This window comes from Lissotriton helveticus, chromosome 6, assembly GCF_964261635.1.
Source record: "Lissotriton helveticus chromosome 6, aLisHel1.1, whole genome shotgun sequence".
Taxonomy (NCBI): Eukaryota; Metazoa; Chordata; class Amphibia; order Caudata; family Salamandridae; genus Lissotriton; species Lissotriton helveticus.
In genome coordinates, this window is record NC_136067.1 from 1936072865 (window position 1) to 1936085547 (window position 12683).

At 49.7% G+C, this 12683-nt stretch overlaps 1 protein-coding gene across 2 annotated transcripts in view; it reads left to right on the forward strand.

Annotated features, from left to right (window-relative positions):
* EFR3B (EFR3 homolog B) overlaps window positions 1–12683 on the forward strand; it is a 614353-nt gene that overhangs the window by 395181 nt on the left and 206489 nt on the right. For both annotated transcript variants that reach the window (XM_078649934.1, XM_078649935.1), the window contains exon 10: window positions 9678–9839. In XM_078649934.1, coding sequence (XP_078506060.1) covers window positions 9678–9839 — 162 coding nt within the window. The remainder of the gene's footprint in view (window positions 1–9677; window positions 9840–12683) is intronic.

Sequence of the window (12683 nt, forward strand, 5' to 3'; positions counted from 1 at the left end):
TGATATTTTCTAATAGGGGAACACAGTAAAGATTGTGTCCACACTGAATGTTAAGCTGAAAATGTCAAATTAAATATGGTGACCCTTGCTGCAACTGTTCTGTCTTTCAATGTTGGAAATCAGAAGTGTGTTTGTGATGTTTTTATTCAGCTTACAGTAATCAACAGACATGACATTTACAGATATTTAGAGAGGGAAGGCTGCTCAACAAGATTTCGAGTTAAGTCTCCCTACAGCTCCAAATCTGTTCGAGCAAGGCATGCACTCCTCCGGTTGTTAGGGACACAGCAGTCCTCCGATTGTTAGGGACAAAGATTTGACTTACAAAGCAGACTTTAATTTTCAGGTCGACCTGTTCTCTCCCTAACTTAGAGACCTATTGTATCTAGGTTAGAGAGAGAATAAGTTAGCTCCCTCAAGTACACCAATGCAGTATTCTAGCTAAACAATTGAGGAAATTATTGAATGAAAGCATACCAATGTGGTAGCGATGTCTTTTGAACTACACCAAGGCGGCTCCCCTGACACACACAGGGAGTTAAGCCGAACACCACACGGCATTGCTGAGCCGATCACGCTTTTAAACTCTTAATTTGAAGTTTGTTATAAATTTGTGTTTACTCTTTTAACACACTGCTTAGCATAGCGCGCTGAGCCGATCACGCTTTTAAAACTCCTAATTTGAAGTTTGTTCAAAATTGTTACTCTTTTAATACACTGCTTAGCATAGCGCATGACTAAATAGGCATTTTCGAGCCATTACTGGGCTCCTATTTACCTCGGGCTACCGACAAGGGAAAACCGGAAGGAACCGCCATCTTGGGTAGGGGAAGAGGGCACTTAGCGCTCTAGTGCGAGGGCGAACACAGGCCCTCGCGCTTCATAAATGGCCGCACTCACTCGTCCGTGCAGCGGGCGCGCCAGAGGCTCGCCAGAGGCAAGCCCGTCTGGGCCCGTCCGGGCCAGTACGGACCTAGGGCCATATATGCTGCCCAATGCTGTGCGAGCACCCCTAATATACTCGCAAGAACAACTTATGCATCTATGTCCCAAAGCCTCCTGCCTTTGTCCAAGGGGACTGAGGTCAGATGCGCTTTTCAAAGTCTGCGACCTCTGCATCAATGGGAGCAAAGAGGCTCTGAATGCTCCCCCTCCCAGGGATCCATTACGGCTGGCTCTCCTGAATTGTAGATCCTTACCGAGGCATTCCTTACATATTCACCTCCTGATTTTAGATCACAAGTTAGATATTCTGTTCCTGTCGGAAACTTGGACAGCGGACAGTTCTGATTTCGATGTGGTGAACGCCCTTCCCCCCGGATTTTACATCTTTTGTTTGCACAGACCATTGGGTAGAGGGGGTGGGCTGGCCATCATATATAAGGATACATTGGCATGTAGGGCCGATGAAGGGTCCATTTTGGACGCGGAAAGTTGCAGCTTTAAGATCCAACTGTCCCCCAACGACTCGTTGTCGGGGTTGCTGATCTACCGGCCTCCGGGCAACATCAAACAATTCGCAAATTCTCTGCTTGAAGAGGCCCCAATGCTGATAGCATCGGCACCCAATTTCCTCCTGCTTGGAGATCTGAATCTCCATTTTGATTCATCGGAGGATAAAGTAGCGAACGACCTAAGATCTGAACTTGGGCCGGGGAACATTATCCTACATAACCAGGAGCCCACTCATGTCAAGGGCCATTTATTGGTCACGGTGTTTTCCAACATTCCCCTTCTTTCCACGTCGCCGCCCCTGCCTCTCCCGTGGACCGACCATTTCCTGATCCCTTTTCAAGTGGGTTGTGCCTCAGCTCCCCCTCCGGCAGCCACAGCACGAGTACCAGTGAGGGTATGGTCGAAACTCCCTATCAATGATCTAACCTGCAAGCTGACACAGACCATCCCAGTACTTAGTAGGGACCCGTTAGAAGCCGCTGATGCCTTCTGTGATTGACTTGGTTCGGCCTTAGATGCTGTACTTCCCCTGAAAATAGCTAATAGGAAGACTGGGGGCCCTAAATCCTCATGGTTCACCCCCGAGTTAGGTCTCCTGAGGAAAATCTGTAAAAAGAAAGAACGGGACTGGCGAAAAAACTGGGCAGCAAATACCAAAGAAGAGTACAGGGCAGCCATGAGAACTTATAAAGCGGCACGCAATTCCACCAAAGCGGCCTACCTTGAATACAGGATAAAATCGTCAGCCAATTCCTCGAGTGAAACTTATAAAATTCTCAAAGAGCTGCTCAAAGTTCCAGTGCCCTCAGGACTCCCAGAGGGGAGCTCGGATCGTTGCAATCTTCTGGCCCAGTTTTTCGACCATAAAATCCAAAACATCATAGCCGGCCTCCCCAAGCCCCGACAGAGACTGGTCTCAGGGGAGATTTGCTTGGCCGCTGACAGAGCTGTGCTGGACAATTTTGTCCCGATTACCAGGGAAGCTTTTTGTAAAGAGCTGGCCGCGCAAAAAAGTCGTTCACCGATGGTCCCCATGCCTATGTACATCCTAAAGCATTTTACGGATGTTATAGCGGGACCGGCAGTAGATTTACTTAACGCTTCCTTCGCCTCTGGCCAGGTCCCCCCCAGTTGGAAGCGGGCCATAGTAAAAGCCCTGCTGAAAAAAGCTGGGCTTGACCCCGCCGATTTCTCCAACTTTCGGCCAATTTCCTTTCTGCCAGGGATGGGAAAAATCGCAGAGAAATGGGTCAACCGGCAGCTCTCGTCCTTCTTGGAAACCAACGAGCTGTTGCGGCACTCCCAAACTGGCTTTCGGCCCGGTCAGGGTACTGACTCGGCGCTGATTGCTATGGTAGAAGAGGGCAGGTGCATCTTAGATTCAGGAGGATCAGCAGCTCTGGTCCTCCTGGATCTGAGTGCCGCATTTGACACGGTGGATCATAAGATCTTGATCCACCGGCTGGAAGAGCTGGGAGTAAGAGAGTTGGCGCTCACCTGGCTGACGTCATTCTTGAGTGAGCGAACATATCAAGTGTGCAAGGGCAATAGAAGATCAGTGCCCAGCCCCCTTCAGTGTGGTGTCCCGCAGGGCTCATCGCTGAGCCCTATGCTTTTTAACGTCTATATGGCCCCACTGGAGGGAGAGGTCGCACCCTTTGGAGTGAAACTCGCAACGTATGCGGATGACACCCAATCGATTGTTTCGCTATCGCTCGCACAGAGCCACGGAGAAAAGTTTGCCGCCTGCCTTACCAACATCATGGCATGGATGGCAGACTCGAGACTCAAGCTCAATGGCTCTAAAACAGAGGTGATGCTTCTGGGAAATCTCTGTACCTCCCTCCCCAAATGTATGTGGCCTTCTTGTCTAGGGGACCCCCCGACCCCGAAAGAATCCATAAAAAGTCTTGGCGTCTGGTTAGAACCGGAGCTGTCAATGCACACTCAGGCGAAAAAAACTGCAGGGAGCTGTTACGGTCTGCTCCGTCTAATACGGAAAGCCATGCCCCTTCTACCCCCAGACTCCAGAAAATTACTAGTACAGGGCCTTATTCTGTCAAGACTAGATTATAACAACGCCCTCTTCTTGGCAGCGCCAGAGTACACTCTGAACGTGCTCCAGAGGGCACAGAATGCAGCCGCCAGACTGCTGACGAATACAGCCAGAAGAGCATCAGCTAAACCGGCCTTGAAAGCGCTTCATTGGCTGCCCATAAGAGCGAGAGTGAAATTCAAAGCGCTCTGTACCGTGTTCAGAGTCCTCCAAGGGACAGGTCCTCCGATCCTAAAAGACCTGATCCGCCCCTACAAATCATCAAGAACGCTCCGCTCTGGCGAGGAGAACCTGGTGGCAATCCCGAGAGCAAAAAGAGCAAGGACTGGGGGACGTCGTTTTTCAATAAATGCTGGCCGGCTGTGGAACTCCCTCCCAACAGCAATGAGGAAAGAACGTAGCTTGGCCAGATTTCGAAAAACTCTGAAAACTTTTCTTTTCCCCCATAACGACTAACATCTCAGGGTGCTGATCAGAGGAGTTCTGTCTGAGTGTACATTTAGCGCTGGGACGCTCAAGGGCAGCCATGCGCTTTAGAAATCCATTTTCATTTCATTTCATTTCAACTACAGATGAGTCTTCTCCAAGTCTCTGGCAGGTATGGAAGCAAAAGGGTATACCAGAGCGGATTTTTGGGCTCTGCGCTTTGTTGTAGGTGTTACTTTTGGTCTCTCTGTAAAACACCTGCTGCTTCACTTGTGCATAGTAAGCAAGCTTAGAATAGTTATCTCATTTGTTCTTCAACAGATTTGCCAGGAAACTGTTAAATTATAGTGCTAGTCATTCTAGTACTCAGTTCATCCTCAAAAAATGACCACAGTAAACACCTGTATAAGTTTCTTTCAAGGGTGAGGTTTGTTAATAGTTGCTATCCACATTTACACTAGTGTTTGAGTAGAATTTCTGGACTGCAGCCTGACAGAGTGGGTGCTTTACTATAATAGAAGGATGTGCAACCATCTTAAAGGGAAAGTGGGTATTGCTAGTGTTTTACCAGAGATTCCCACCTTCATCTCCAGCATCTATGAGAGATAGTCTGAGGTCCTCATATAGAGCTCATATAGAGAGATAGAAACTCGTGGGGCTGTCTGGAACTAGTCTGAAACATTTGACCAGAGAGACCAAAGGCTAAACATTGAAGCTGCTTTAAATCTGGCCTCTAGAAAGATCAGTTCCTGAGTTGAGTGAAATTCTTCATTAATACCAGAACTAATTTACTAGTTAAAGTCAATACCGTGCAGTCAAAGTCAAAGATCGCTTTATTCGATTACATTATAAAAACCATATAAGCACATGTAAGAACATACAAATTTAAAAGTTCAATTATAATTACGTACACAGCAAGTTATAAAAAAATTTTAAAAAAATACAGACAAATTGTATAAACAAGTGTGCGAATGGAAACAGTACGTACTGGAAATTTCTCTTTATTGCATATAAGTACATCAATACAGTTCGTCTCCATATAAGCATTACAGGTTTATTTAGCAAAGTGCTATTAACAGTTCAAAGAAATTCATTCAACTCATGGAAGATCTACATCTAATGATGAATTTTAAGAACTTCGATACAATGTTTATAGTCATTTCATCCTGAAGTAAAAGGATCTTAAAGAGGGCCGGTCTACACTGTCTTAAGCCCCAAAGTTTTAACAGGGGGATTAAATATCTTGATCTTCCCCACCCGTAAAATTTACAGAAAAGAATGCAATGAATTGTTGACTGCACAGAAAGATCATCGCATGGGCAATTAATTAGGTTTTTGGACCAGTCATTCATGGCTGGAAAGGTGACCATCCTAAAGTAATTACCCATTCTCAACCGTGCTAATAGCATTCTATCATAACTAGCCAGCTCGGGGGGACAGATAAAGCTGCAGACCAGAAACCTGCAATAATAAATGGTGGTGAAGAACAGAGGCCTTCTTCGCCTCTACACACCAACGTCGGTCTTCCAGAAAGACGGAACATAATCCCTTAAGCGTTTTTTTAGATATGGACGATAAGGATGAGGGCATATTATAAAATTCAGGATGCCCTATATTTATTAAAAACTCCTTAATATAGGAAAGCTACTGTATATTTTTAGACCCCTCATGTCTCATGCAATCTGCAATGATCGCCCTATTAAAATCAGTTTCAGTAGAAGTCCAGATCTTATGCTAAAGCATCCCTGGGCTGATCCTGATTAAATCAGAAATATGAACCAAGGCAAGTTCCTTGTGGCAAGCAAAGGTTGAGGTAGATCTGGGGACAGCTAACAAGTATCTGAGGAAACTATTTTCCTTCACCTGGATTTCCTGGCAGTCTGAGATACCCCAAATGCCAACCTCATATGTGGCAGTCGACACACATTTGGCTTTATAGATTTCAAACAAAATGCATTCGGGCCTACCTCCCAACTTGTTAGCGAACTGTATTAGTGCCCCAATAGCACGCGAAAAAGCTAAAAACACCTAGTAGTAGTGGCTGTAGACCATGTGCCTCTTATATTAAAAAACAATCCCCAAGTAGGAAAATGTAATAATTGTTTCTATCTTTGACTGTTCTAAAAAAGTGTTACAAGAGACCTTATTTTTTGATGAGCAGCACATAGTGAAAGTTTTCCCAGTATTAATTTATTTTTAAGCCCTTAGATCCCATATATACTGAAAAACTAGCTAACGCCTTCTGGAGGCCTAATTGCATTCATCTGCATAAAGTAGAATGGGCCATCAATTTGAGGGTAATCCACAGCCAATTTTATTAAATGGTCGGCTACACTATTAATATAAAGATTAAAAAGAAAGGGTGCCAGGATACATCCCTGACGTGCACCCTTCATTATTGGAAATTTTCCTGTACATTCACCTTTCTTACCGTGACGTACCTTTGCACCTGCCCCTCTGTATAGTTCCATGAGGAAATTTTGAATGTTTAAATCAACTCCCAAACGTAACAAAGTGTCCCACAAGACATCGTGACTCAGACAGTCGAACGCTGAACTGAGATCAACAAATGTCATGAATAAGTTTCTCTTTTTAGCCATCCTATATTTACCTATTAACATTACCAGGTTAAGTCCTTGTTCGACAGTACGCAGACCAGACTTAAACCCATCTTGAAATTTAGATAAAATACCTTCGTCCTTGGCCCATACCTGTAATCTATTTAGTATGACTCGACCTGCTATTTTCATTAGGGAGTCAAGCAATGAAATAGGCCTGTAACATTTAGGATCATTTCGATCGCCCTTTTTAAATATTGGCACTACTATCGCATCCTGCCAAGTGGAAGGAAATCCACTTTTATTACAGCTATTTAACACATTTGTCAGGAGCGGTGCCCATAGGGCGATGTTATCTTCATAAATATCAATAGGGATTCCATCTGGTCCTGGGGCTTTGCTATTAGAACTTTCTAAGATGGCCAATTCTACCTCTGTTAACGAAAAAACTATATCCAAGTGGAACAAATCATGGGGGACAGACTCTACGATTTCAACTTGATCTGGATTAGTGCTTCCTATTCTGACCAGGTCATCTTTCTTGTAGAGCTCAGTAAAAAGATTAACCCAGACTGTCTCCTCGATGGCAATCAACATTAAAAGAGCACCCAGAGAACAATTATTCACTGGTTGTTACAGAAAACTTCAGGAACTCGGAAAAACCACCCATACCCTTCCTTTCACAAATCCAGCTTCAGTATTCTTTGACGCTATTTATAAAACCTAACATTGTTCCCAACAGAGCAATGTGTATTGAACTGCTCAGCCAGTGAAAGCAAGGACCGCCAGTGAGAACAAAAACCACCAGTGAGAACAAAAACCGCCAGTGCGAGCAAGGACCGCCAGCGAGAGCAAGGACCGCCAGCGACAGCAAGGACCGCCAGCGAGAGCAAGGTCCGCCAGCAAGAGCAAGGACCGCCAGTAAAAGTAAGGACCGCCAGCGAGAGCAAGGACCGCCAGCGAGAGCAAGGACCGCCAGCGAGAGCAAGGACCGCCAGCGAGAGCACGGACTGCCAGCGAGAGCACGGACTGCCAGCGAGAGCACGGACTGCCAGCGAGAGCACGGACTGCCAGCGAGAGCACGGACTGCCAGCGAGAGCACGGACTGCCAGCGAGAGCACGGACCGTCAGCGAGAGCACGGGACCGAACATGAGAGCACGGGACCGAACATGAGAGCACGGGACCGAACGTGAGAGCACGGGACCGAACGTGAGAGCACGGGACCGAACGTGAGAGCACGGGACCGAACGTGAGAGCACGGGACCGAACGTGTGAGGACGGACCGTAGATGAGGGGACGGACCATCGGTGAGAGGACGGACCGTAGGTGAAAAGACGGACCGTAGGTGAGAAGACGGACCGTAGGTGAGAAGACGGACCGTAGGTGAGAGGACGGACCGTAGATGAGAGGACGGACCGTAGATGAGAGGACGGACCGTAGATGAGAGGACGGACCGTAGATGAGAGGACGGACCGTAGATGAGAGGACGGACCGTAGATGAGAGGACGGACCGTAGATGAGAGGACGGACTGCTAGTGAGAGCAAGGTCATACCTGAGATCAATGACCGTAGGTGAGAGCAGTGACCGTAGGTGAGAGCAAGGGACGTATGTGAGAGCAAAGGACTGTACAGGAGAGCAAAGGACCGTACGTGAGAGCAAGGGACCGTCTGTGAGAGCAAGGGGCCGACTATGAGAGCAAGGGATCGTCTGTGAGAACAATGGATTGTCTGTGAGAGCAAGGGACCGTCTGTGAGAGCAAGGGACCGTCTGTGAGAGCAAGGGACCGTCTGTGAGAGCAAGGGACCATCTGGGAGAGCAAGGGACCGTCTGTGAGAGCAAGGGACCGTCTGTGAGAGCAAGGGACCGTGAGTGAGAGCCGGGGCCCATGAGTGAGAGCAAGGACAATCAGTAGGGGCAAGAACAGTCAGTAGGAGCAAGGGCCATCGGTGAGAGCAACGACCGTCGGTAGGAGCAGGGATTGCCAGTCAGAGCAAGGACCCTCAGCCAGAGCAAGGACCCTCAGTGAGAGCAAGGACTGACAATGAGAGCAAGGACCGCCAGTGAGAGTAAGGACCACCAGTGAGAAGGTCCGCCATTGAGAGCAAGGACCGCCATTGAGGGCAAGCAGCGAGAGCAAGCACCGTGAGTGAGAGCAAGGACAGTCAGTAGGAGCAAGGGCCATCAATGAGAGCAACGACCTTCGGTAGGAGCAAGGATTGCCATTGAAAGCAAGGACCGCCATTGGGAGCAAGGACTGCCAGTCAAAGCAAGGACCGCCAGTCAGAGCACGGACCGCCAGCGAGAGTACGGACTGCCATTGAGAGCAAGGACCGCCATTGAGAGCAAGGACCGCCATTGGGAGCAAGGACCGCCATTGGGAGCAAGGACCGCCATTGGGAGCAAGGACCGCCATTGGGAGCAAGGACCCCCAGCGAGAGTACGGACCGCCAGCGAGAGCAAGGACTGCCATTGAGAGCACGGACCGCCAGCGAGAGCACGGACCGCCAGCGAGAGCACGGACCGCCAGCGAGAGCACGGACCGCCAGCGAGAGCACGGACCGCCAGCGCGAGCAAGGAACGCCAGTGAGAGCAAGGTCCGCCAGTGCGAGCAAGGACCATCAGTGAGAACAAGGACCGCCAGTGAGATGATGATTTACTTTGGTAATCTTCATTTCACCACATCAGCAAGTCACAAGCTTGTTTCGAAGGTGGGTTGTGCCTTTAACTCTAAAGGTACAGAAAAGCACCCAGTGTTTCTCCTTTAGTCTCAAACATGGTTCGAGAAAAGAATATTGCACAACATGGCAGCTAATGATTACCAAAAGAATAAATCTGCTTATTCTTTAGAAAAGTATCATATGCCTCTGAGGGCATATTTATAGAAATGAGTTTAATAGATTTTAATGCAAAGGCTCATGCCATGTTTCTTTAGTTATTGCTGCAAATGTAGTCTGTTACCGTTCCCTCCACCTTGTTCACTCTTGTGATGGAGGGCACAACAAGTGGTGTAATCTCCATGCACCACATGTTGAAAAGGATTAGCAAATTGTTACTTTGCAATTAGGCAAATCACGGCTTGCCTCACAGTCGTTTGGTGATACATAAACACATTCTCTTTTAGGATAGTTCTCTCAGTTCCAGTCTGAAACTAACTAACTATGCTTTGTTTTCTCTTCCCAGGCCCTACTGTGCTGGAGGTGTTCAACACGCTGCTCCGGCAGCTCCGGCTCAGCATAGACTATGAGCTGACTGGAAGCTATGACTCGGCCTTGAATATTGGTTCCAAAATTATTAAGGAGCATGAAGAAAGGATGTTCCAGGAGGCTGTTATCAAAACAATAGGTATGTAGACGCCCTAGCTGTAAGCCAATTTGAGTAGACTAAGGAAGCCACTAAAAAAAGGCTAAATACAATAAAGGTAGAACATGCTCTTATAAAAAACAAAGCATGTGTCAGGAATTAAGCAACGTCTAATTCGTCTACATTTTTGTTAGTATTGATTAAATTTTCCATATCAAAAGAAAGTCATTTCCAAGGCAGTGTGTGAGCAGCGTCATTTGGGAGACCCCTACCAATCTTCAGAAACAGAAACTCATGACATCCACTCCACAACCCTAAACCACCCCACTCAACAGTGCACACTCCCCCCCCCCCCCCCACGCAAGAAGTGTGGTGGCTGATTTTCAACATCCACACACATCCAGGCTAGATCCATCTTTCTGCTGAGCTTTTTTACTGTTGGTTAGATCCAGAGAGATCACGCACGCCTTCCAAAACAAGGTCATATCGGGCCCTTAAAGCTCTGTGGCCTTTGGGTCAAAACAGAGGTCATCTAGCAAAGTTTCAGGAAAACCTGAAAGCTACCTTGTTTGAACAATCGTTGCTCTGCTGACACATTACTGTTACGCAGGGTGTTGAAGCACGATGAGGAGACGGCGTTGACTTGTCTGGTCATCGAGAGGGAGGGGTCCAGGATGAAGCCCAGGTTGCGTGCGTGGTCGGTTGGCTTGGGTGCGGTGCCCAGGGCTGGGGGCCACCAGGAGTCGTCCCAGGCGGAGGGCGAAGATCCCAGGATGAGGACTTCCGTCTTGTCCGAGTTCAGTTTCAGGCGGCTGTCCTTCATCCACTCGGCGACGTCTTTCATCCCTTCGTGTAGGCAGGTTCTGGCGGTGTCGGGGTCTCTGGTGAGGGAGAGGATCAGCTGGGTGTCGTCGGCGTAAGAGATGATGTTGAGGTTGTGCTGGCGTGCGATGGCTGCGAGAGGTTTCATGTAGATGTTGAAAAGGGTGGGGCTGAGTGAAGATCCTTGCGGGACGCCGCAGATGACTTCGGTGGCCTCGGAGCAAAACGGGGGGAGGCGGACTCTTTGTGTTCTTCCGGCGAGGAACGAGATGATCCACTCCAGTGCCTTCTCTTGGATACCGATGTTGCTGAGGCGCTGGACTAGGGTGCGGTGTCAGACCGTGTCGAACGCAGCGGAGAGGTCCAGGAGGATGAGGGCCACTGTTTCCCCCTTGTCGAGCAGGGTCCGGATGTCGTCGGTGGCTGCGATGAGGGCGGTCTCGGTGCTGTGGTTGGCTCTGAAGCCGGACTGCGAGGGATCCGTTCGTCTCGAGGAAGGCGGTCAGCTGTCTGTTGACGATCTTCTCGATGACTTTAGCAGGAAAAGGGAGGAGCGAGATGGGGCGGAAGTTTTTGAGATCGGTGGGGTCCGCTGTAGGTTTCTTCAGGAGGGCGCTGATCTCGGCGTGCTTCCAGCTCTCCGGGAAGGTGGCGGTGTTGAAGGAGGCGTTGATGATGTTCCGGAGTTGGGGTGCGATGGTGGAGTCGGCCTTGTTGAAGACGTGGTGTGGGCAGGGGTCGGTCGGTGATCCGGAGTGGATGGTGTTCATCGTGCGGGCTGTGTCTTCGGTGGTCACCGTGGTCCAGGTGCGAAGGGTGGCGGTGGGGGGCATTGGTTCGACGGTTGGGTGCGTGGGTGGGGCGCCGAAGCTGTTGTGGATGTCGGCGATCTTGCGGTGGAAGAACGAGGCGAGGGAGTCGCAGAGGTCTTGTGACGGAGTGATGTCGTTGGTGCCGGTGCTGGGGTTGGAGAACTCCTTGACGATAGTGAAGAGCTCTTTGCTGTCGTGGGCGTTGTTGTCCAGTCGTTCCTTCAGGGATTTCTTCTTGGTGGTGCGGATGAGCTGGTGGTGTTTGCGGGTAGCGTGTTTGAGGGCGGTCATGTTGTCGGTGGTCCGGTCGAGGAGCCAGGCTTTCTCGAGGGTGCGGCAGGTCTTCTTGGAGTCCTTGAGGTCGTCGGTGAACCAGGATGCCTTCTTGCTTCTGGGTCTGCTGGGAGGGCTCTTTAGTGGCGCGAGGTCGTCGGCGCAGGCGGTCAGCCACTGTGTGAAGTTGCGGGCTGCTTCGTTGGGGTCCGTTGTGTTGGCGGGTGGGCTCTGGCTGAGGGAGGTGGTGAGCTGGTCTGCGGTGATCTTGCTCCAATTCCTGTGAGGTACCTGTTGCGGGTGGTGGTGGGTCGTGGATCTTTTGAAGCTGAAGTGGACGCAGCTGTGGTCGGTCCAGTGGAGTCCGGTGGCGTGGCTGAAGGTGATGTACTTGCTGGAAGAGAAGACGGGATCAAGCGTGTGGCCGGCGTAGTGGGTGGGGGTGTTGACCAGTTGCTTGAGTCCGAGGTTGGCGAGGTTTTCCAGCAGGGCGGTGGTGTTGCGGTCCTTGTTGTTCTCCAGGTGGAAGTTGAGGTCCCCGAGGAGGATGTAGTCAGTGGAGGGGAGGGCGTGCGGGCTGATGAAGTCTGTGATGTCTTCGCTAAATTGTGTGCGTGGTCCCGGGGGTCTGTAGACGAGGGTGCCTCTGAGGGTCGACTTAGGGTCGGTGTGAATCTGGAAGTGGAGATGTTCGGCTGTGGCGAAGGAGTCGTTGGCGTCGGTCGTGATGCGGATGGTGTTCCTGTGGACGATGGCAATGCCACCTCCGGTCTGGTTGATGCGGTCCCTCCTGATGATCTTGTACCCGTCCGGGATGGCGATGGCGATGTCGGGTGCAGAGGAGGCGTTCATCCAGGTTTCCGTGAGGAAGGCGACGTCCGGTGATGTAGCGTCGAGGAGGTTCCAGAGTTCCACGGCGTGTCTGTGGACGGAGCGGGTGTTGATCAGGATGCACTTGAGGTGGTTGCTGCTGGTGTTT